The sequence below is a fragment of the Myotis davidii genome, unplaced genomic scaffold (genome assembly GCF_000327345.1).
Source record: "Myotis davidii unplaced genomic scaffold, ASM32734v1 scaffold455, whole genome shotgun sequence".
NCBI lineage: Eukaryota > Metazoa > Chordata > Mammalia > Chiroptera > Vespertilionidae > Myotis > Myotis davidii.
Genome location: NW_006287459.1, coordinates 2,551,495 through 2,576,680, shown reverse-complemented (window position 1 = coordinate 2,576,680; position 25,186 = coordinate 2,551,495). Strand labels below are relative to the sequence as shown.

General features: G+C 41.0%; 1 protein-coding gene across 7 annotated transcripts in view; it reads left to right on the top strand.

Annotated features, from left to right (window-relative positions):
- FRYL (FRY like transcription coactivator) overlaps positions 1-25,186 on the top strand; it is a 174,177-nt gene that overhangs the window by 114,392 nt on the left and 34,599 nt on the right. For 6 of the 7 annotated variants that reach the window (XM_015560992.1, XM_015560990.1, XM_015560991.1 and 3 more), the window contains 15 exons: positions 1,578-1,746; positions 2,584-2,668; positions 3,200-3,312; positions 4,267-4,417; positions 5,093-5,196; positions 6,739-6,924; positions 8,525-8,729; positions 10,216-10,337; positions 11,540-11,730; positions 13,262-13,356; positions 14,397-15,004; positions 15,291-15,388; positions 19,416-19,586; positions 21,241-21,381; positions 23,385-23,582. In XM_015560992.1, the coding sequence (XP_015416478.1) occupies positions 1,578-1,746; positions 2,584-2,668; positions 3,200-3,312; positions 4,267-4,417; positions 5,093-5,196; positions 6,739-6,924; positions 8,525-8,729; positions 10,216-10,337; positions 11,540-11,730; positions 13,262-13,356; positions 14,397-15,004; positions 15,291-15,388; positions 19,416-19,586; positions 21,241-21,381; positions 23,385-23,582 (2,637 nt within the window). The remainder of the gene's footprint in view (positions 1-1,577; positions 1,747-2,583; positions 2,669-3,199; positions 3,313-4,266; positions 4,418-5,092; positions 5,197-6,738; positions 6,925-8,524; positions 8,730-10,215; positions 10,338-11,539; positions 11,731-13,261; positions 13,357-14,396; positions 15,005-15,290; positions 15,389-19,415; positions 19,587-21,240; positions 21,382-23,384; positions 23,583-25,186) is intronic. The other variant, XM_015560996.1, reaches the window with a different exon arrangement.

The window sequence follows — 25,186 nt, the reverse complement described above, 5'->3', positions numbered from 1 at the left end:
ACCTACTTTGGGTCTTTCCCCAAAGGTCCAGTCTCATGGACACCGTTGCTGGCTCATTCCATCTGAAACTATAAGTGCCCTGCCCCCCACACAAGAGTCTTTTTCTTTCCCTGCTTTGTTGATTTTCCTAGTATTTATCATCATCAAACATATATGGGGGGTTGTGGGGGGTAGGAGCAGGTAAATGGGGGATAAATGGTGGTGATGGTGAACACACCGTTCAATTACACGATTCATTATAGAATTGTACACCTGAAACCTATATAATTTTATTAACCAATGTCACCCCAATAAATTTTTAAAAAGGAGCCATTTTTAATGACAATAATAATTCCTCAATTATTTTTTAAACGATACAAGTACTTCATCTACATTATTTCATTTAATCCTCACAGTAAGTCTGTGATTTTGGTAAGATTGCCACAGTTTTACAGATGGATAAAACAAGGCAGAGAGAAGAGTAGTTTCCTTAAAGTCACACATCCGTTTAGCATCGTCACGTGGTAGGTAGAGCTGGAGCTCCAACCCAGATGTGTTTGTGAGGAGGAGTGAACGTTTCATGGAGAAGGTGGCGGGTTGGGTGAGGGTGGGGCTCAAAGACTTGACAGGATGGGGGGCAGCAGTGCCCCCTCAGGTCAGAACAGGCACAGAGAGGCAGCGGTGCACCCGGCGGCCAGGTGACTGGACCTGAGAACAGGGAATTAGCACATGGAGCAGGTTGGGTAGGAAGTCAGTTAACGGCGGGTAACCATGATAAGACTTGTGGTATGAGAGAATAAAGCTTGTTTTAGGATTTCTCCAGAGGTCATACGAAGCAGAGCTTCTCGCACGTCTGTGTGCATGCGAATCATCTGGCTGAGTAGTAAGGGGAAAATATGGAGGAGCATACATACAAGGCACACTACTGGGTTTGTTTTCACTTCACTCAGACTGTGCACTGGGTTACAGCGCTTTGTACATCTTCACCTGCTTAACTCTAACAGCTATCTGAAGCCCCCGTTTTGCAGAAGGGAAAACAGAGTAACTTTCCAGCTCCTGTAGGTAGTAAGTGTTAGATGTACATTCCCATCCAGGCGGGGTAATGTGGGTTCAGTTTAGTTCTAGGACCTTTCTTATTCTCTACTCTGTACTGCTGGGCTGAATGTAGAGAATGGGAACACAGAATAGAGGATAAGTCCGGGTTTAAAGGACTAAAAATTAGAGGAACACTTGGGATGTATTAATTCAGTTTTTTCCCATTAAAAAGATAAATTGTGTTATAGGAGAGCAATTATCTTTTGCTTTACTTTAACCAAACAAAAAACGAACAAACATGTAAAGGAAGTAGATAATGTTGTGGAAATCATTATTAAACAATATATTAAGATAATATTAATAAGATATAATGTTGGGGTCAGAGGGAGGATAGTATTTATAAAGCTGATTAATCGGTGTTTTATTGCTGATCAATGTGATTTTCAATTTTAATTGTGCTTATTAATCTACCCCTTAAAATGGAACTTACAAAATTTGTCTCAAGGCAGATTTATGAAGTAAAGATTTTGCTTTTTCTTTTCTGAATGACCTCTCTGTGACAGGTGAAGAAAGTTGTTGTATATTTAGGTAGAGACAAGACAATGCAGTTGCTGGAAGAGCTAGTGAGTGAGCTGCAGCTGACCGACCCTGTCAGTGCAGGAGTCACGCACATGGATAACCCCCCGTATTACCGCATCACGTCCAGCTACAAAGTCCCTTCTGTCACCTCAGGTGAGGAGTTACAACTGGTTACTCTGTCTCAAAAGAGAGGCTTTACCTAATTGTTCATTTTAGCAAGTGTTTGCTTTAAACATCATCAAAATAAAAGCAAACGTGAGTCATGGATGGTGATTAGCTTGACAAGATTTTGTAAATCCTCATATGACTAAAGAAATTTGCCAGTCTAAGGATTCTTAATATTATAGAGGGAAACATTTATATACTTATTCAGAATCAGAATATAGATTTATATATCCTTATATTCATTTTTAAAAAATATATTTTTATTGCTTTCAGAGAGGAAGGGAGAGGGAGAGAGAGATAGAAACATCAATGATGAGAGAGAATCATTGATCGGCTGCCTCCTGCATGCCCCCTACTGGGGATCAAGCCTGCAACCCAGGCTTGTGCCCAGATCAGGAATCAAACCGTGAGCCGCTGGTTCATAGGTTGACGCTCAATCACTGAGCCACACCAGCAGGCCAAATTCTGCCATTTTTAGCACCAACTTCAATCCTTACTTCCAGTGGTACTTGATGCCACTAATATCTGAGCCTTTTTTGGAGATTCAACAATATAGGTATGGAAGCTTCTTGGTTTCCTTAACTACCAGCTTAGGACTCGGCCTTCTTAACACTTAATTTACTTCTTGTTCATTTGTTTTTCAGCATCCAAACTTCTGTTGCTATTGTCTTCTTTCCTTCTGGGTCACTATGAGTACATTCCTTTTTAACAATGCCTTTGCTCTCATTTTACTGGAGTTTTGACATCTATAATCTGATGTGTTTTTCTCCTATTGAGTTATTACAGGTTTTAAATGCACGGATACTGTTTTGTTTCTGATTACAGGAACTACTTCCAGTAGCAATACCATGGTAGCTCCCTCAGAAGGCAATCTTGATAACAAGCCCATGAAAGAGAACGCTGAAGAGAGGTAAGCACTGTGTGTCCTTCCTCTGCCTTTCAGTGGGATCGCGACTGAGTGTCGTCAGGGAAATCGGCCATCTCTGCGTTGGGATGTGTATTCATTGGGTCAGAATTCTAGTGAAAAAATACATGCCCATTTTGGAAATTTTCCACGTAGACTGTTTCAGCATCAAAGATGCTGATGTACTAGACCCTTGTATGTTCTCTCAGGGATGAGCTGGTGGAGGATGGTCAGTGACTGTTGGTGTTTACATTTTTAAACTTTTCTCGGTGGATGTTTACTCTGCCTGTTTCCTATAAAACAGGTTTCACCAGAACATAATATTAGCACAACAATTTAACAAAAACCTTCAGGTAGAAATAATTGACTTGTAAGCTTAAGCTTTTGGCTTGTGAGGTGAAAATTAATATGTTATCATGGTAAACTTTCATTAATATTTTGTGTACTGTGTTCTCCTTTAAGCATAGAGAGTGTAACGTAGAGTACAAATACTGTTTTTCCGTGAGCCGTGACTAACTGCAATGATCATTCCCCTAGCTATGTGCACCTAGACATCTACAGCGGACTAAACAGTCACTTAAATCGTCAACATCACAGACTAGAATCCCGATACAGTAGCAGCTCTGGAGGATCTTATGAAGAAGAAAAAAGTAATACATTCCAAATGTTCTTTTTTTATCATTACAGTGGTGAGGTGTACTAATAATTATATTAATGCTAATCTCTTTTTCCAGTAACTTGTTTTTAAGAAGAGTATTTAACTGCCACTAGTGGTGTTCCAACATAATCTGAAATGTCTTGATTTTAAGAGACAGTATAAGTGGGGAATATTTGTTTTAAAAGCCCAGGTTCCCGGTAGCTAAATCAAGGAACTTAAAAAAATAGTTCTCAAAGAGCATCATGGAGCAGACACTGGCAACAGGCTGCTTTTTTAATCAGGTGCTCTTTCTCCCTGGAATCCTGTTTTATTCGCGTTCTCCCTTGCAGTTGCAAAGTGAACAATCTACCCAAGTTCACTGTGACTCTAGGGTAGGGTAGAATAGAAACACAAGCCTTCAGACTGGGAAGGGGCCCTGAAGATGGTCGGGTCCAGTCTCCTCATTTTGCACAGGATGGAACTGAGGTCCAGAGAGGTTAAGTGACTTACCCACGTCACACAGAACTCACATTTCCTGATGGCACGTTCTCTCACACCCTGCAGCCCCCCTGGTGCAGAGCGGATTTCCTTTTCAGACGGGTTTTGTTGGCCCTCTCTCAGGAAATTTAGAATGAGTAACTTACCAGAAGGCCCTGTTACACGGCAGCTTCACCTGTAACGTGGTTACATGGCTTGGAGATCCATTATGGAACCATAAGAAACTGCTACTGTGGTTTCGCTTTGACGTAAAGGCCGCTACCTCGATTGGTATCTCTTCTCTCTCTCTCTGACTTGCTTTACTTGAGAATACCTATACCCCAGGTCTTTCCTAGCAAACAAATGTCAAAAGAGTGGGAAATTGTTCTGATCACTTTCCAATGCTATGAATAGTTGGTGTCTTACTAGAGTTTGCTTATATTGGCAGAAAATAGCTGGTGTAGAAAATGAGATCATTTTATTTTGATAGGTGACTCAATGCCACTTTATTCTAATTGGCGACTGAAAGTGATGGAGCATAATCAAGGAGAGCCACTGCCCTTCCCACCAGCTGGAGGCTGCTGGTCACCACTGGTGGATTACTTGCCTGAAACATCATCACCTGGATTACCTCTTCACAGGTGGACTACAGCGTCATTCCTATTTCATATGAGCCAAATTCTGCTTAACACTGTCAGCTTTCTCGATGCCATCTGACAGCACAGGAGACAAGCAATCTTCTTTCTTTAGATACCGCGACCAATGAGCTCAGTGCGTCTAGGTTTTGAGAAATCTGAAAACTCACAATTCTGACTGTATACGATGAGTATTATGAAATCTGAGTGTGCTGCTGCTTTTTCTGGGTGTCTGGCATAGTTACTTGACCTTTCTGGGACCCAGTTACTACATCTGTAAAGGACGGTTCTTAAGGTGGTAGGCACTGTTATTTTGAATTGAGTTCAACTGAACTTTACCTAACAGAATCACAGGAGAACAGTTACTGCATTCTTTGAAAATGTATTGATGCACCAAACACGCATTGAACACCTACTATGTGGCAAGCAGTGTGCCAGGTCTTAGGGTTGCAGATGAAGAAAAGATGGCCCTTGACTTGAAGGAGCCTTTAGCAGATGTTTTTTCCCCTAAAATTGTCACTTAACAGTTTCTTCGGCTTAATTCCTTTTACTCTGTTTTTCTCGAGAATTTGTATTTTTTTTTTTACAAAATACAATGTTAAAGTCTTCAAGTGATTTGCATACAATTTTCTCTAGGTTTACTCCAGTGAAACCTTATAATAATACTCTCATTTGTCATAGGTGTAACATAGCAGTGATCCTTTTGACTGATCTGATCATTGATCATAGTGTGAAGGTTGAATGGGGAAACTACCTCCATCTTCTTCTTCATGCAATTTTTATAGGTAATAAATATTTGACACTAATTCCTTCGTCTTTATGTTTGTGTGATAACTGAAAGGCAGTATGACTTAACAAAGTTCCAACGTGTTTGTTTCTGTGTTTTTTCTGTGCCATTTCCAAGCCGCTTCTCCCTGTGATTCTCGTGGTCTGGTGGGGTTCTTCTCAGCCTCTCTTTTAACCACAGACAAGTCTATCCCCTTTCCTAACCTGTGGCCCCTCCCACTACACACACAAATACACAGGCCCTCTCGCAGGAATACTTCTGTAGCTGTGGCAGAAGTAAAATTAATCTACCTCTGGGGTTGGAAACATTCAGAGTAAATGGAAAATTAAAATGGGTTCTAAGTGTTTCCCAAAAGACTTGGCTTGTGGACAGTCTAGTCCAGCTGTGGGCAAACTACGGCCCACGGGCTGGATCCGGCCTGTTTGAAATGAATAAAACTAAAAAAAAAAAGACCGTACCCTTTTATGTAGTGATGTTTACTTTGAATTTATATTAGTTCACACAAACACTCCATCCATGCTTTTGTTCCGGCCCTCTGGTCCAGTTTAAGAACCCATTGTGGCCCTCGAGTCAAAAAGTTTGCCCACCCCTGGTCTAGTCTGGTTATTACAGGTGAAACCGCGCCTTGTGCAACAAACATTGGGCTCCATCACACCGAACAGTGCCTTTCATGCTTGTAAGATTGGTGTCAAGGTAGCCGTCTTCCAAGTGTTCCAGATGTGCACGTTCATAAATGTATTACTGCATTCCTTTGGTAATCAAGCATCTACTGACCTTCTGTTGTGTGCGGGGCACAGAAGATATTTGCCTTTTTAAAATCATTTATCTAGTGTTATGTAACAGAGTGATTAATTTTTAAGATTACACATAAGACTCATTGAAAACTTACCTCCTGGATTTTCCCCATTTCAATAGGACAGTAGGCTATGGTGCACAAACTCTAGGCCAGTGGTTCTCAACCTGTGGGTCGTGACCCCTTTGGCGGTCGAACGACCCTTTCACAGGGGTCGCCTAAGACCATCCTGCATATCAGATATTTACATTACGATTCATAACAGTAGCAACATTGCAGTTATGAAATAGCAACAAAAATAATTTTATGGTTGGGTCACAATATGAGGAACTGTATTTAAAGGGCCAGAAGGTTGAGAACTACTGCTCTAGGCCAATAAAAAACTTTATGTAGTGTACCATCTTCCACAAAATATTTTAATTTTTTAAAAAGTATATTTTTATTGCTTTCAGAGAGGAAGGGAGAGGGAGAGAGAGATAGAAACATCAATGATGAGAGAGAATCATCGATCGGCTGCCTCCTGCACACCCCACACTGGGAATCGAGCCTGCAACCCAGGCTTGTGCCCTGACTGGGAATCAAACCATGACCTCCTGGTTCGTAGGTTGACGCTCAGCCACTGAGCGTACTGACTAGGCCCCACAAAATATTTCATATAATTTCTGCATTTCTTTAAAATACTACTTTGGTATCAAGAATGCTCATTATTTCTCTTTACTGATGATTATTTTCTGCTCTTCCTTTCAGGGTTTGACCACTGCCACCCTGAGGTGTATGAACATTGTAAACGTCTGCTTCTGCACTTATTAATAGTGATGGGACCCAACAGTAACATCCGGACTGTTGCTTCTGTCCTCCTCAGGAACAAGGAGTTTAATGAACCCAGGGTGCTCACAGTCAAACAGATTGCACACTTAGATTACACCTTCACAGGTATTTGCTTTAAATGTATCGGTTGAAAGTGGAATCTCGTACTTCATTAATTTAAAATTGTGCAATAGAGAAAATCAAGTAAATAAAAGTTGAAATACTGGAGTACATTTTTTTAAACCAAGTTTTATTATTTTAATACCATTGTCATTTTGTATTGACCAGTAACAGAAGGAATTAAGTTTGGAATATTTGAGTCTGTATTGCTTTTAAGTATCTTTGTCATAGAAAAAAATTTTTTAAATGTGTTGTTATTGATTTCAGAGAGGATGGGAGGAGGAGAGAAATATCAGTGATGAGAGAGAATCATTGACAGGCTGCCTCTTGCACATCCCTTACTGGTAATTGAGCCATGACCTCCTGATTCATAGGTCGATGCTTAACCAAAGAGCCACACCGGCTGGGCTGTCAGAAATTTTAAGTTCTGAACATATAAGTTGAAGATACAATGAAAGAGTGCTTAATTTACTAAGCACTGATCATCAAAAATATGTTGAACTTTATTAGATTCCCTCCTAATATCAAGATCTGAAATATTGACAAAGGAAGACATTAAAAATTTTTTTTATTCACTTGATTATATTTACTGCATTTAAAATGTTATACATTTTTATTGTATCACCTGGTCAGACATCTTTATAAAACTTTATGTCCATAACTAATGATAAGTAAATAAATAAAATACAATGTTACACATTTTGAAGTATATTAAGTTTCAAATCACACATTTTAAAGTAATGAGGTTTGAATGAATGAAAATCTAATATAGAATTTATTTCACTGTTGATGTGAATTATTTTTTTCTTTGAAAGTTATACTTCTTTCCTAATAGCCATAACTTATTTATTCCATTTATCAGTGTCCTCAGGTTAATAATTGATGATCTAGAAAATAATTGTTTTTAAAAACTGAAATAAAATTACTTTGTAAGTTAAAACTGTGTTCTATAACCCTATACCTAGTAAAACAACAATTATTAGGAAATTTATTCACCTTTTAAAACTATGATTAAAAGATGCATAGAATGAAGTTTACTGCCTTTTTATGTTAAAGGTGTTTGCTCTTGATTGTTTTTAAGGCTCCTTTTGCCATTTTCTAAAGATGCTCCCTAGTAATATCCTTTAATATTATTTAATAATATTATTTTTATCAATTATTAATTATTATTAATTGATAATAATATTATTATCAATTATTAATTATTTAATAATTGACATGATATAAATATTGCAAATAGACTTTAAAATTGTCTTCCTTTAGGTAAAGTGAATCAGAAAGTATAGAGTCCTTTCCATAACAAAAATCAGTTCACATCAGAGAAATGTGACTGACTGACGAGTAATAACTGTTGAGGAAATACACTGAAATATTGGGGAAATGCCACTTTCACCTTCGGCAGCAGATGGCAGCAGAGGACTGCACAGTAAATACAAATGGTAGCGTTAATAACAGGCTGAGATAATGTTTGCCCAAAAACTCCATCAGAAGGAGCGCCGAGTCGCTCACGCATGCCAGATAGTCTGCAAGGAATGATAGTTCGATTCAGTAAATACTGTGTGAGGTTTCCTTATGCTTGGTATTCATGCCCGCCTTTCTCTTTCAGCAGGTGTTAGTGATTTTATACCTGATTACCAGCCCTCCCCTATGACTGACTCAGGGCTTAGCTCAAGTTCTACCTCTTCTAGTATCAGCTTAGGAAACAACAGCTCAGCCATTTCCCATCTGCACACCACTGTCCTCAACGAGGTTGACATCTCTGTGGAGCAGGACGGAAAAGTCAAGACCCTCATGGAATTCATTACCTCAAGGTAACAGTGACACCTCGTACCGTCTGGCAGCATGCATGTGCGAAATTCTTCCTTCATTTGTCAATGACAGAGAGCCCTATTTTTTTCTGAGGTGCCATTGCTTGGAAATACACCGGTCTATAATGTCCACTATTAATAAGATCATGGTGCACCAAAGCATTCTTCTGTTGCGTTCACACTGTTGTACCCAAGGAGGGCCTTAATTGTGCCTGGAGACCAAGTGCCCAAAGAGAATACTGTATTATCTAAGTTTTACATATGCCACTTGCATTAGCTACTTCCCCAGTCAGCCATCAAGTATTTATTTGTGGTGCACTCTTTTCAAGGAACTGTAAGTAAAGAAGAAACTGAGAAGGGGAGGAACAGGCTGGTATTCCACAGCAGGAGCAAAATCTTGGGGGCGTGAGGAAACGGGCTGTAATCCAGTCCAGCTGTAACTCTGAGAAAAGGGAGTTTCTAGACAAGAAAGCTCAGGAGAAGGCAACCTGGAGAGCCATGAAGCCTCAGCCATAGGTTACAGATCTTTTCTCTTTCAAGGAAGAAGACAATATTGAAAACTAGTGGCCCAGTGCACAAAATTCGTGCACAGGGGGTGTGTCCCTCAGCCGGGCCTGCACCTCTCCAATCTGCCCCTCTGCTGGCCTGCTTGCCCCCAACTGCCCCTCCTACTGGCCTGATTACCCCCAACTGCTCCCCCTCCCCCGCCGGCCTGCTTGTCCCCAACTGCTCCCTGCTGGCCTGATCATCCCAACTGCCCTACCCTCCTGGCCTGATTGCCCCTAACCACCTCTGCCTCAGCTCCGCCACCAAGGCTTTGTCTGGGAGGACATCCAGAAGGTCTCCCGGAAGGTCTCCCAGTCTAATTAGCATATTACCCTTTTATTAGTATAGATACTTGAGCTGAATGGAGAAAGTGGGAGAGACAGCCAGCCTCTTAGCATTGTGTGGGATGGCAGGGACTGGAAGCAGCATGGCCACAGAAAAGGTTTTCAGGGCACTTTGTGTGTAACCCTTATTAATCAACTTGGTGGCCTTGAGAATACAAAAACGTTTTAAAGGAAGAATCAACAGGACATTATCCCGTCCTAAACGTTTCCTGTGGCTTTCACTAGTTCATGATTGTCTTGCATTACAATCTAAGTGCAGTCTAGCCTCTACAAACATAATGTATTGGCCTGTAACACCGACGCAGTGGCCAGTACTCTTCTCGCGTGGCAAAACTTGTCATCTTCCCCTGCTACCCGTGAGAGAATTTGACTGTAACGATGGAAGACGGCAATGCTACCCGACCTGGCTCTTCCCCTACCTGCGTGGCTCATTGCTTATCCATGTACACAAACAGCAATAGGAGGGTGTGACCGTGACACGCTATTGGATGTACTCCAGGGTGACCCTTTCTAATTGCAATGGTGTGTGTTAGGCCAGGATGAGTAAAACTGTCAATCCGAGTTAAAAGCCAAAGGAATTGCATCTGTTCTGTTTTCAGAAAAAGAGGGCCCCTTTGGAACCATGAGGACGTTTCTGCCAAGAACCCCAGCATAAAGAGTGCTGAGCAGCTGGCCGCGTTCCTGAAACACGTGGTTTCTGTTTTCAAGCAGTCCGGCGCAGGTATCTTTCCGTGTTTGAGACAATGTTTCCCTTCCACAAGGTATTTTAATGTGATGTCAAAACTTCTGATAATGCTTAGCAAAAAGCAGACATATCAATATGCTTAAAATACAAAGTTTTAGGCAGGTTTTCTTTTTTTACTTATTAGTGATAACAGATTTGTTTTTCTTAGAGAAAAGTTGAGTTATTCCTTTAAAATAAAGGCATTTGGGACATTCTGGGGTGCTTAGTTTCATGTATGATGGCATCATGAAATTATAATAAACTAGAGGCCCGGTGCACGAATTCGTGCATGGGTGGGGTTCCTTGGCCTGGCCGGTGATAGGGGCCGTCCCACCCAGTCCCGATAGGTGCCAGCCGGCTGGGGGGGGTGGGGGGGGACCGCGGGAGGTTGGCTATGGGAGCGCACTGACCACCAGGGGACAGCTCTGCGTTGAGCATCTGCCGCCTGATGGTCAGCGTGTCTCATAGCTACTGGCCGGTCATCCGGTCGTAAAGGTTGCTTAGGCTTTTATATAGAGAGATTGTGTAATAGAAAAAATTACATTAAGGAACATATATAGGGGTGACAAACTTAAAAATTCTTTTTTATACAGGTATTGGCTTCTATGATCTAAAATGTAACACATTCTGAAAGTTATAGTCAAAGTGTGGTGAAGGCCTTGCGGGGTGGGGGCGGGCAGGGCAGGAACAGGGTGGAGGGGTCCATGGAGGAAAAAGGGGGAACATCGGTAATATTTTCAACAATAAAGATTAATATTTTTTTAAAGTAGGTGTCTGAAGCAGTGGTTCTCACCTAGGGGTCCTGTTGTCCCTCAGGACACCTGGCACTGTCTATAGACATTTTCATCATAATGCGGGGCAGGGGCAAGTGCTTACTCCCGGCGTGCGGTTGGGTGGAGGCCAGGGAGGCTGCTGCACGATGAATACTGCACAGCGAAGACTTACCTGGCTGACATGTCAGTAGTGCTGAGGGGAGAAACCCTGTTCTCAAGGGGGACGTCCCCGAAGATTAGACAGAGGAGCCACCGACATGCAGATGGGGTTGAAGGAGAGAAAGGCACGGGCTCATAGCGTGGGGGCGCTGTCCGGCCTGCCAGGCACGGTGCCGGCACTGGCTGCAAACTGCGAGCCTCTGGCTGTCGCCCTGCATTCTGTTCTGAAAAGCAGGAGCCACTGACTTGCCTCCTTTCTCTTCACAGAAGCGGTTCATTTGGAGCATCATCTTAGTGAAGTCGCTCTGCAGACAGCACTGTCCTGTTCTTCCCGACACTACGCTGGGAGGTCCTTTCAGATTTTCAGGGCCCTAAAGCAGCCTCTTTCTGCAGCTACGCTTTCTGACGTTCTCTCCAGACTCGTAGAAACGGTGGGGGATCCAGGAGAAGAGGCGCAGGTATTTCATTAAATACCGCAGTCATTGACCTAGTGCCAAGGGACTTAGTGCCAAATACAGGTCGCTGCAGGTAGGGCAAGATCATGGTCATACAGAATTATTCATGTGGGATGTTAACAAGGGTTTGTGATTAATCTTTCATAACCTTAGTGCCTATCGGAGAAAGCTTTACCTTTACACACACACACACGCCCCTGGACATTAGAGATGAGAAGGTAAAAGAGATAAGAAGTTACATTTAAAATGGAGTGTTGAATTCCATTTCTTAAGAAACATTGAGTGAAATATTGCAGTAGAGAACTGAAGTCTCTATTACACCGTTCGGGACACTGGAGATACGGCAGTGAGTAAGACAGAGGGCCTGGCATTCTGGAGCTCACGTTCTATTGGGGAAGTAAGCCTTTCATCCACCAGTAATGTACAACATAATTTTACTTAGCAATGCTATGATGATAAGGATAAAGGGTTAAAGAGTGATGGGAAGAAGGGAGCAATTTTTTTTAATCCTCCCCTGAGGATATGTTTGTTTTTCTGCATTGATTCTAGAGAGAGAGGAAAGGAGAAAAAGAAACATCGATGTAAGAGAGAGATATCAATAGGTTGTCTTCCATACATGCCCTGACTGGGAATCAAACCCGAGACCCTTCGGTCCCTGGGCCAGCACTGTAACCGCTGAGTCCCACCAGCCAGGGCAGGAGGGAGTGATTTTTTATGTGATCATCTAAGAAGGTGACTTTTGAACCCATCCATCAGAAGTGAACCCTGTGATAATTTGGGCAAGAACCTTTCTGGCAAGGGAAGTAAGGCAGATAAGTGCAAAGGCCCTGAGGCAGAAGCTTGAAGACCTTCAAGCAAACCAATGTCTCTAGAGCAGTGGTTGCCAACCTTTCGGACCCCGCAGACCACCGGTTGGCGACCGCCGCTCTGGAGTGTGTTGGATGGGGCTATCTAAAGGCAGGAGATTGATGGGGGGGGGGCCGGGCTAGATCATGTGAGGCCTAGTAGACCCTGGTGAGAGATAGGGTTTTACTCTGAATTGATGGGAAGCCACTCAAGGGTTTGAGAGGAGGGTAATGGATATGATTAGCTTTTCAAAGACTTGCCCCAGGGGCTAGGTAGAGCCCTTAGCCGGGCAAGAGTGAAAACGAGGAGGGCCAGGTAAGAGGCTACGATAAGAGTCCAAGCTGAAGTGTGGTAAGAGCTTAGATTAAGGGAACCTGTGGAGATAGAGAAAAAGGGTCATGTTTAAGATATATTAAAAGTAGTATTTTCAAGACTTGTTGATAGATTCGATTTAAATGTGAGAGAAAGAAGCAAGGATGGCTCCTAGATCTCTAGCATAAGCAATTTGTGGTGCCATTATAATCATTTTATGCCATTTATTTGATGAGTTTTCATCAATCAGCAAGATCATGTTGCTTAAGAGTTGAATCAATTTATAATGTCACTGTGGAGTTTGTTCTATTTTTAAATCTCCTTGGGAAGTCCGTTTTCCAGAGCATAATTAATGAGAGTCTGCCCTTTTTTCCAGGGATTTGTGATTGAGCTTCTTCTCACGTTGGAATCTGCGATTGATACTTTGGCTGAAACCATGAAGCATTATGATCTTCTTTCTGCCCTTTCTCAGTAAGAATTTAAACCAGGCAACTGGTAGATTTGTATATAGAGCTTCAGTGGCTGAATATGTATAGCTATGGCGCTGTCTTATTCTAATACTGGTGGTGAGAATGGTACTGAAGAATTGGGATGGACTAGCAGTGGGGAATGAGCCTCAGACCGCGAGGATGTGTGGGAAGTCACAGAGCCATGCGTGGCAATGCTGTTGCTCTTGGTCAAAGATGGGCTTCCCTAACAAGCTCCATTCGTCCCATGGTCCCCCCCAGCAGGCCAGGCCCCTCAGACTCACACTTTCCTTCTCCCTGGAGCTGCCTCCCTCCCCATTTCTCTTCCTTGCAAACCCTAAATTGACTGAGCTGAAGTATCCTTCAAGTCCCACCTCAAATACCACCTCCTGGCTAAGCTTTTCTGATGTCCCCCAACCCCAGGGAAGTGCTAATTACTCCATCCTTTGGGTTCTCACAGTGTTTTCTTTATATTTTAATATCAGCAATTAACAGGCTATAAATGGATCCATTTAGACATCACTCTTCCCCAGTAGATTTTATCAGATATTCTTCACAGTTTGCATACTGCTGGCACAAGTAGAAAGCATTCTGTAATTATTCTTCAGCCTATGATAATTGGATATGGGGGAGGAGAAATCAAAGACTTAACTTTTGAGTTGGTTCTTTTGGAAGGAGGGTGCATTGACAGAAATGGAGCCACTGGGACCATCAAGTCTGGGAATAAGACAGCTGAGGTCTGCTTGGGACGTCACATTCGCCAGGTCCCAGAGCAGAGCTGTCCCTGATTACTGCAGCAGAAGTTTCACTTCGTGTCAGACCTTATCCAACTCAAAGCAAACTGTGGGCCACGGTAGAAAAGATGCTGTTGTACATTTTGTTTTCATGTGGAGGGAAGAACTCAAATTTGATCAAGCAAAGTCAGATAGACTTTAGAATGATTTTCCCTGGGAACAGTTATCATTTTTTTTCAGTGTTTTCAAGAATAAAATTAATGTAGCGGAAGAAATGACCGTGCATGCATTTGTCTTTTCTCTTTTAAAGAACCTCATATCATGATCCTATAATGGGAAACAAGTATGCAGCTAACAGGAAAAGCACTGGACAACTAAATCTAAGCACAAGTCCCGCCAACAGTGGCAGTTACTTGGGATGTCACAGTAACGCAAGGAGTAACTCTTTGAGATTAAGTTTAATTGGTGACCGAAGAGGTGACCGGCGGCGAAGCAACACACTGGATATAATGGACGGACGGATAAACCATGGCAATAGTCTAGCCAGGACTAGAAGCCTGTCCTCTCTGCGAGAGAGGGGCTTGTATGACGTGCAGTCCACTACTGAGCCTGCCAACTTGATGGCCACCATTTTTTGGATAGGAGCTTCCTTGTTAGAATCCGACTACGAATATGAATACCTCCTGGCTCTCCGGCTCCTCAACAAACTGCTTGTCCATCTGCCTCTGGATAAATCCGAGAGTCGAGAGAAGATCGAAAGCATGCAAAGCAAATTGAAATGGAATAATTTTCCAGGCCTGCAGCAGCTCTTCCTTAAAGGCTTTACCTCAGTGTCTACACAAGAAATGACCGTGCACCTCCTCAGTAAACTCATTGCTGTCTCCAAACACTCGCTGGTGGACCCTTCCCAGTTGTCAGGTACCGCTCAGAGGATCGCCCCTACGCTTTGCTTTTTACTGTAGTGAAATGTAAACTGCTGTTTGCTTGGAGATCTACTAATTTCTGACTTTCTACAGTTAACAGTTTTTTAAATATGTGAGCTAGCTTAAATTCTTTGGTAAAAGCTAAAAATATTTAGAAGATCCAGTATTCCAGGAAATAAAAAGTAAATGGTTTCTGTGAATCATTAAAAAAATACTTTTAACTTTTAAAGTTACGTGCAATAACATGGGTTACTGTTCGCTTTCTTTTTTTTTTTATATAGGCTTTCCTCTTAACATCCTTTGCTTATTGCCTCACTTAATCCAGCATTTTGACAGCCCAACGCAGTTTTGCAAAGAAACAGCCAGCCGGATAGCAAAGGTAAGCAAACGTTATGCTGAAAGGTAACACGAGAGGGAAAGTCTTCTAGAGTTTATCTTCCAGGGAGATCTTTTTACTGTCGCTTCTTTCTGAATTTGTGTTCTTTTTATGCATAGAAAGGTGTTCTATGACTCAAGTTACAACTGCTGAAATGACAGCGAATAAAATTCATTAACACTCCTCTAAATCTGTCTTTTTCTGTTTTGTTTCCCTACTTTTATCCTCTACCTTTCTGGCAGTTTCTAATTCATTCATTTATTCACTAGCGTATTTACTGAGCACTGGGTGAGGTGCTGGAGATACAGTGATAAAGAACATGGAGTACTTATCCTGCAGGCCTTAGAGAGAGGATGAAATCAAGGAAGTAGACAGTCACCGTAGAGTCATAAATACAGTGAGAGGGCAGAGTACTTTAGGGGCACAAAACAAAATCTTCCACCAGGAAGTGGGCTGACTTTGAAGACTGAACAGGGATAACCGAAGTAAGATCCCTTGGTAGGAAACAAAGAACAGGCTGACGATGGAAGTTTTCTAAGGAGAAGTTGATGTGCAAAGGCCCTGAGGAGGAAGAAGGCAGAATGTACTGGGGGTTCTGCAGGCTCTCTCTTTATATTTGCCTTTCTCCTGTTAATACTCTTTTCCTCTTCTCTTTCTGTCCCCTTCATTTCTTTTCTTCCTTATTTGGCTCCTCCCCTTCCATTGGACAGTTCTGAAATAGAAATGGAACTTTTTAAATCATCCGTTAGTATTTTTTATAAGTGTTATAATCCTTAATTTTAAAAGAATGTGATTAAATTTTATATTTGTAAGAATTTCTTCTCTTAACAATAAAGAACTCTCATATTTTGCCTTCTGCTTATACTTAATTAGTAATAATTATTTTTGCGGGGGGTGGTCACATTCAGTCTTAGAAATAGTTTTACAGACTAAAAATAAAAACAGTTGTAAGAAATTAGTTATGTAAATTTACAAGGAATTACATACAAGAGGAATTAGGTGAACTGGGGGGTGGTGAGTGAATAGCAGTGTCAGTAAGATAACCAACACTGGGGAAAAAAATGAAAGAAGTTGGGATCAGAAGGGAACCAAGCAAGCAAAATCCTCTGGAAGAACTTTTCAAAGAAGCAATTTTAAAAAAAAAAGGTTGAGATTCAGTTAACAAGCAGCACAGCAGGAAATGGGCAGAGCAAGCACGCAGAAAGCCAAATACAACACCCACCTCTGGGCGGCCCAGATCCACACTGGTGAGTGCAGATTTATCTCTGGGTGCCAGTGCAGTGACAAGTACTACCAGCCCAACTAACCACATTAGCAGTAATAAGGGTAAGACTCTTTTCATTATCTTGATAGATGATATTTAATTAGTGACAAAAAACTGAATGAAATCATACTGTTGATCCCATTTTTTTCTGTTGATTCCATTTTTAAATTAAATTTCTAAATAAGAAGAGATCCTTAACATAATTACTTGAAAAGCATGTATTTAAAAAGAAGAGCCATTATTACAGTTCATGGAAGCATCTGCTTTGAAGGTGATTATTTGGCTTAAAAAAAACCCCAACAAAATATATTTGCATGAATGAAGTCTAAAAGTTATATGAAATAAATAATTCATTAAAATAATTTTCATTTTAATACTCTAATGACACAGAAAAATGTAAACAAGGGTTTTTTTTCCCTTTATGAGGGGTAAAAAAAAATATTGGGGAGAAGTATATTGGCTTACTTTGGGATTTCAAGAAAATAAAAAGCATAGATTCCCTAATAAAGGAAGTAGAAGCATTGAAGAGCCTCCGCCAAAATGTGCTAAATAAACTCCTGGGGTCAGAGGTCAGCGCAGCCCAGCTACCCCACCGGGCGGGTGTGGACGCCCCTCAAGTGTCAAGCCTCCTCTGTCATAATTTGAGACAAAGAATAGGAAATTCCAAATACTTTTTTTTTAAGAAATAAAATATATGGCTTTCCATGAGTCATAAATTGTGTGTTTTTTTAAGTCTGTTTTCTTCCTGTTGAGCAGCACACAGAGGCTCCATCTGTACGCTTCAGCAACCTGCAGGATGTGGATAAATTGATTTCTTAATTAGTCTCTCACTTAAGCTGTCGAGTAATTTTCTGCCATTACCTGCTTCCTCATTATGCAGATACCTCTGGGTCTACTGTTTGTGCCGTTGGAAAGCATAGAATCTAAAATGAGGCAGGCCTTAGGACAGATATTGTCCTTTTCAGCTGTTTGTTATGACAGAAATAGTACGCTTACAAGCATTTGTTATGAGACTTTTTGGATTCGATTTTAACCTGGTAATTCCAAAATCGAAAGCATTTGGACTATTATAAAATTTCACAGCATATATTCCTTTTGTCCTAAATATAGGTTTTTAAAAATTATTCTTTACGGGAAAATATTATTTAAGAATGTAAGAATTCTATAGGGATGTCTTATTGTTCAGGAAAGATAAAAATTTTTCCTGAGCCCTGACTTATTTGGCTCAGTGGATGGAGCGTCGGCCTGCGGACTCAAGGGTCCCAGGTTCGATTCCGGTCAAGGGCATGTACCTTGGTTGCGGGCACATCCCCAGTAGGGAATGTGCAGGAGGCAGCTGATGGATGTCTCTCTCGCTGATCAATGTTTCTAACCCTCTCCCTTTCTCTCTGTAAAAAAATCAATAAAATATGTTTAAAAACATTTTTTTCCCTGAAAAAGAACCAATTGTGAAATTGTAAAATGTGATTTTTTGTTAAAATAGTATGATAACTTAGTATATTTTGAAATACATGTAAGACCTATCAACCAATTTTTTTTTCTTCCTGGTGCTTGTTGTATGGGTAAAAGGCTTCTCCTGCATGAAATAGGCTGGTTTTAATGACTTTAATAGTTTCTACGGTGCTGTGTTAGTCTCTGCACAGTCTGCGTACCTCTGTATCGCGGGCCTCTCCAGTGACAACGTCCACATGATTAGTCAAAATAAAAGTCAGAGTCATCTAAAAGTTACAACAATATCTGTAGTTTAAAAGGTGACACCACTTTCTTTACTCAGTGCTCCAGGCAGCTTGTGCCGATACATACAAACCATCAATCAGATGGAAAAATAAGTGAGGAAGAAGAAACTAAAATAAATTTCACGGAGGCTAGCCGTGTAGGAGTGGTGTGGCCCTTTTCCAGTTCTGCTTTGTTGGGGTGTCCCCAGAGGAGAATAAAAGGAACATCTTCACCTAGGACTTAGGGCACAGATAGACCAAGCAGGTGCATTTGGTCAGTAAGGTCCCCAACATTCAGCTCCCCTGGTGCTGCAGGAAGTCAGTGTATTTTGAAGTGGCCTATAATGATTTGGGGGAGAGGGTGTAGATCTGTAATATTTTCAATAACAAAGATACATTTTTTTTTAAAAAAGGCAGGTTTGAGCATGCATAAGAAAGAATCGGCAAACTTGGGGATAGGACAATGTAAATTATTGAGTCTAAAAAACAGGAAAAAAATAAAAGTTTCAAGAAAAATAAAACTATCGGCCAAGGACCTTAAGAGCTTTAGGCAGTTTCCTGAAGAGCAGTTTGAGGTCCATCCTGCAGAGTCCAGTGAAGTCCTTTGAGTATAATGCGCACGTTGAGGCTTTTTGCAATTTACTGCTCTAGTGGGACCTCAGGTGACTTCAGACTAAACCATGTCTGTAGCAGGCATCTCTGACCCTCCCAGAGAATTCCCAGTCTGAGCCTGTTTTGTATAGTTTTTACAAAACCATGTATGGGCTTTTACCAAAGATGGTTTTTCAGAGCAGCAGACTGAGAAAAAGCCATACTTGTTTAGCACCCACAGGAGTATTTGACATATTAATTACCTTTCCATATTATCTATTGCTAGTCTCTTCATGTCGGGTCCTTTTTTTTCTCTTCTGCTTAACTTTCCTACTGTACTGAAATAAAAGGCATTGAAGCTTCAACATATACATTGGTTTCACTGAATATATGTAGTATGAAATCAAGCTTACACTTGCATCTTTATTTTTGGTGAATGAAATTGTTTTATTTTTTTTAGGTTTGTGCAGAAGAAAAATGCCCAACGCTTGTCAATCTGGCGCACATGATGAGTTTGTACAGCACACACACGTACTCCAGGGACTGCGCCAACTGGATCAACGTGGTGTGTCGGTACCTGCACGACTCCTTCTCGGAGACCACGTTTAACCTGGTGACTTACCTGGCGGAGGTAAATTTACCAAAGGGCGGTGGTGGATTTCTTTGCCTGTTCTGTGGCAAAACTTGTATGCAGACGTATTTCTAAAAGGAGCACTGATACTAATCTTCAAATTGTTTTGAGAGTGATTATAGATTGCATCCCTTTTTAAAGAAAAACATAAATCATTTTTTTCCAGTATAAAGGACATTTATATAAACTTTGTTTTTCATTTTCAGTATTTATGTCTTCGTTCACTGTCCCTAAGAGATATGAATTCAAAATAGTGTAAACCTCATCTTTATTTAAAATGGAAAATGGGTCTCTAGAGGTCTTGATCCTCGAGAATGGTCATCTTTGCTTCTACACAAGTAGTTCTCGACTGTGAAATCCCTACTGGCATAATACAGTGTGCAGAGGCATTTCTGCCAGGGCGTTTTTAATTTTGATGATATATTTGTTTCCTGACCTCAAATATGATCTTGGTGGCTAAAAACAGAATTATTTTTAAAAAAAACCTAGCCCTAGAACCGCATAAAAAGTTAATATTTGTCTGTTGAGGAAGTAACTTCATGCCTAGCAAGTTACTGAGTAGAAAGCCACAGAGAGAACCTCAGAAGGAAGAAGTTGCTAGTCACTAAAAATGTTTGTCAGCTTATGATAAACTAGTACCTACCTTCCTTCTTAGAAAGTTGGCTTCTAGAAATTAAATTAAGCCTAAAATGCTGTGTAAACAGAAAAGACATTATTCATGACTCAGTGAACGTTGTAAATAATGTTCATAACACTTTAACTTGGCTACGTCCCTGACTGCCATAAAATGCTTCAGGACTGTGTGGACTGTTAAAGTGCTTTGAGAGGCTTGCTCCCATCAGCTGTACATCTAAGAGAGCTGACACTGGGCTGTCCGCCTGGCAGCTTCCCGGCCCGCATGAACCCAGCTCTCTCCATGTCTCCTATACCTACCCATCTAGGACAAGAGTCAGGATAAAACCAGTGCTAACCTCCTTCATCGGCTTTGAGTTTAAGTGCCTTAGATGAGCACTCGCCAACCGGTGGTCCGCGAGGTCCAAAAGGTTGGCGACCGCTGCCTTAGACCACCTTCACTTTGTGCCACCGTAAAGCTCGCCACTCAGGTAGCACCAGCTCTCCCTGAGGTCTGGACCTGCACAGTCAGCCCAGGGGTGCCGCACGCGGCAGCATTTGCCCGCTCTGTAGAGAGGATGCTTTGCCCCAAATGTTGTTCTTACTAGTGTAAGTTATCCTTGCTGCATTATTATGAATAATTATCAAAGTATTGCTAACATGTATTTAAAACTATATATTTAACTGTCCTGCAAACACTAGGAGGTAGGTGTTATCGCTATTTTATTTTGAAAAATCAAGAGGCTCAGAGAGGTTAAGAAACATGTCCAAGATCACATAGCCAATCAGGGGCTGGTGTGAGTAGCTTGAGGGTAGTTATTTTTAGTGGTGGTGGTGGTGGTGGTATAATGATTTTTCTCTTTACGTAAAATAAATGGTGTTCAGTTAAACTAAGAAAGTAAAAGAAAACACTAAGATTAAGAAAATAGACATTACCTTTTACTTTTCTTCGTCTCTGGATCTCTAGTCCTCTAACCTTCAACTCCTGGCTGAAATCTACTTTTCAATATCATAAATGTAAATACCGAACTTTCACTTTCAGCTGCTGGAGAAAGGACTGTCCAGCATGCAGCAGTCACTGCTGCAGATCATCTACAGTCTTTTGAGTCACATTGACCTCTCTGCTGCCCCAGTCAAGCAGTTTAACCTGGAGATCATAAAGATTATTGGCAAATATGTCCAGGTGAGTGACCACAAAACTGATGCAGAAATGTTCATCTCAGAGTGATTTATAATCATAAAAACCAGAGGCACCTGAAATGTCCAAGAAGAAAGAAGTGGTAAGTCCGTAAATCATATTTTCAGGAATGTGTACAATGGAACAATGTTCTCAATGTAAGTGACAAAAAGCAGAATCCGAATGCTATCTGATAAAAAGCACCAGATATTTGGAAAGTGAAAACATCAGACTTGGCTTAATGTGAGGGATGACACGTCAACCTAGTCTGTACTGAATTTCACCTTTGAACTGTTAGCAAGGCCTTGTTATGCAGATCAGTATTGTGGATACAACTTATTAGACAGCAAACTCATTGTTTTTAATGTTTTTATTTATTATCTTTTTATTATTGATTTCAGAGAGTAAGGAAGAGAGAGAGAGAAAAACATCACTGATGAGAGAGAAGCATTGATCGGCTGCCTCCTGCAACCCCCATACTGGGGATTGAGCCCACAGCCAGGGCATGTACCCTGACCAGGAATTGAACTATGACCTCCTGGTTCATAGGTTGCTGCTCAACCACTGAGCCATGCCGGCCAGGCTTTGATGTGTTTTGATTGATTTCAGAGAAAGAAAGGGAGAAGGAGAGAGGGATAGAAACATCAATGATGAGTGAGAATCATTTGATTGGCTGCCTCCTGCAGGCCCCCTACTGGGAATTGAGCTGCAACCCAGGCATCTGGCCTGACCGGGAATTGAACCATGACCTCCTGGTTCATAGGTCAATGCTTAACCACTGAGCAATACCAACTGGGCTCAAATTTATTTTTAAGTGTTATGTGAACCAAGGTCATATTTAGCTGATGGCCCATCACAATTAGTGACTTCTGCTTTATTCAAACATTGAACATTTTACAGACTTGAACTATTGGTTATCGTTTACATTTAGAACACAATTGCCTATATAATTTATGGAACTTTCTGAAGAAGTTTTGTATTTTCTAATGCTCAGAGCCTCTAATTAACTGTCAGGGGGGAAAAATTTCTACCTTGTTAAATGTAAACTGTTTTTTTACAGTGATATGCTTCAAATATCTCAATATTATGTGGACATTTTTATTGTTAAATATTTTGTACTTTAGGTGTCTTTATATCAAGATGTCATTAAATTGGATAATTCAGTTCTGCAAAAGATTTTTCATTTCCTTTTTCTTGTTTTAAAGGTGTCCCACCCAGAATTGTCAACTATAAAACAATGTGTATAATACAAGGTTGAGATGTGATATTGGTATCATAAACATAAGAAAAAAATAGTTTTTATATGTATTCCTTTCAGTAGATAGTAAGGGAAAAATATAAATTCTTTATTTGACATTGGTTCTTCTACACCTACACATTTATCATGTAAATTACAACTAAATTATTTCAAAACATACAAAATGAAGAAAAGCATAAAAACAACCCAAAACACATAGTCACCATATATGTAGGGGGAAAAGCACCTTATACAACTCAGTAATCCCTGTGTATCAGTTTAGCACAGTATTTACCCTAATTATCTGGGGCTTGGGTCACAGACAAAAATCTAATGGGTGGTTTTTTTTAGTATTTTAATATTTTTATGTCTAAAAAAGTATGTATTGAAAATACTTTACCACCAAGACTTAAAATATTTAGAGCCATAAAACTATAAACTTCATTTATTTAGAACGTTCACGTATGTATCACTCCTCTGTTGCCGACTACTATTATTTATAAAGCACTTACTGGAAGAATGCAAGCAACATATTCTGATTTGGAAACATTATTAAGTGTATGGTGTCTCATAGAACTAACCATACAAATAATAACTTGTTTCCTTTCCTTTTGAAACTCAGATCCTCTTTAAGGACCTCAGAGTAAAAATGAATAATGACCAGAGTTTCTATAGAAATAATATTTTCATTGTTTACAGTGTAACTAAACTTTTGTTCTTAGTTAAATATGTATTTGTTAACTTCTGTATGTCTAATCTGTTTTTAAATCAGAGTCCTTATTGGAAGGAAGCCCTTAACATATTAAAGCTGGTGGTGTCTCGCTCTGCAAGTCTCGTTGTGCCCAGCGATAGCCCCAAGACCTATGGCGGCGACGTGGGTTCGCCTGAAATATCCTTCACTAAGATTTTTAATAATGTCTCCAAGGAGCTGCCTGGGAAGACCTTAGATTTTCATTTTGATATATCCGAGGTAAGATGCCCAGGATATAGATGCTCTCGTAGAAATGTTTGTTCATTCAAAATGCATTGATTTTGCTCATGCTCAGGAGGAGGCACTGAGATGGGTGCTGTGGAAATGGGAGGGGGGTGGGGAGCAGCCTCTCCAGAAGCTGACAGTCTCTTGGGGAAAGAGGCAAATAAAAGTAGTGGCCGTTGCTTGGCTGGAAGTAAGTTGAAGGCACTGTAGGAATGCATGTGTAACTTGGTCTGAGCTGAGTGTTGGAAGGGTAAGTAATGCTAGACAGGCATGTGTACATGGAAGTTTGGAGTGGGGAGATTATATCCCAGAAAAGACAGCATGTGAAGGGAGGCTTATAATTGTGAGCAAGCATAGTGCTCCAGACACTTCCATTTGGTACAGCATTCTTTAAGCACAGAGAACAGGTAGAGTGAAGAGAAATGAAGCCGAAGTCACAGAGGGCGAGGGCAGGATCACGGGGATTTCCCCTGCCTTAGTAACAAAATGGTTTTGTCTTGAAGCAGTAGGAATTCTTAAAGGATTTGTAGCTAGAGTAGGAAATATTAGGATTTGCATTTTAGGATGATCAGTCAGGCAACAGGATGGATGATAGACCAGGGAGAAGGGGAGGGGAATCTGTGAGGAATCTATTAGAACACTTTGAGCAAAAGATTATGTTGGAGATTAACCAAAGGACTTGTATGCATGCACATTAGCATAACCAATGGACTAGGACACTGGGGCAGTAGGGGCTTGTTCCAAGGGGTGGGAGTAGCCTGGGAGGCTACTCAGTCAATGAAAAAGGAGACATGTGTAATACTTATAAAAATAAATTCATTAAAAACAAAGATTATGTTGGACCGTTCCTAGGCAACTGCAGAGGAAAGATGGTTTTCAAAAAAGACTGAGGAAATGATTGATGGGATTTGATGGGAAGGAGAAGAGGTGCTAGTGAAGAAGAGATGTTAAGGATAGTTGCTTTGACAACTGCATGAATGTTGGTCCCATTCAGAGGAAATGGGAATTCAAGAACAGTTCTTAGCAGGAAAGAAAGATGAGTTAAGTCTTAAATATTTTGACTCTGAAGTGACTAAGAAACATACTGAGGTGCTTAGTAGTCAATTAGATTTTCAGATCTGAAGTTTTAGAAGAAATCTTGGGTGGAAGTAAACAAAAAAACAAATTAAGGGTTTTTTCAGTGTTGTGAAAGTAGAAGGAACAAGAAGACTAAAATAAACTGAGAACTGAGAAGCCCAGTGTTTTAGTGCAAGAGAGAGGCAGGGCCCACCAGTCCAAAAGGAAACCTGGGCCTCTGACTATGTCATCTATACTAATAAAAGGGTAATGTGCAAATTGGTCAGGACACCCTCACATAATGACTGAACAGCAGGCTGTGTGGGGCGACCTGGCCGGCAGGGGGGCTAGTGAGGGACAACCAAATTACTGAACAGCAGGCTGCGTGGGGCGACCAGGCCAGCAGGGGGGGTGGTTGGGGGCGACCACATGACTGAACAGCAGGCTGCCTGGGGCGACCAGGCCGGCAGGGGGGTCGGGGGGATGACCAAATGCCTGAACAGCAGCCTGCGTGGGATGACCGGGTTGGTAGGGGGGATTAC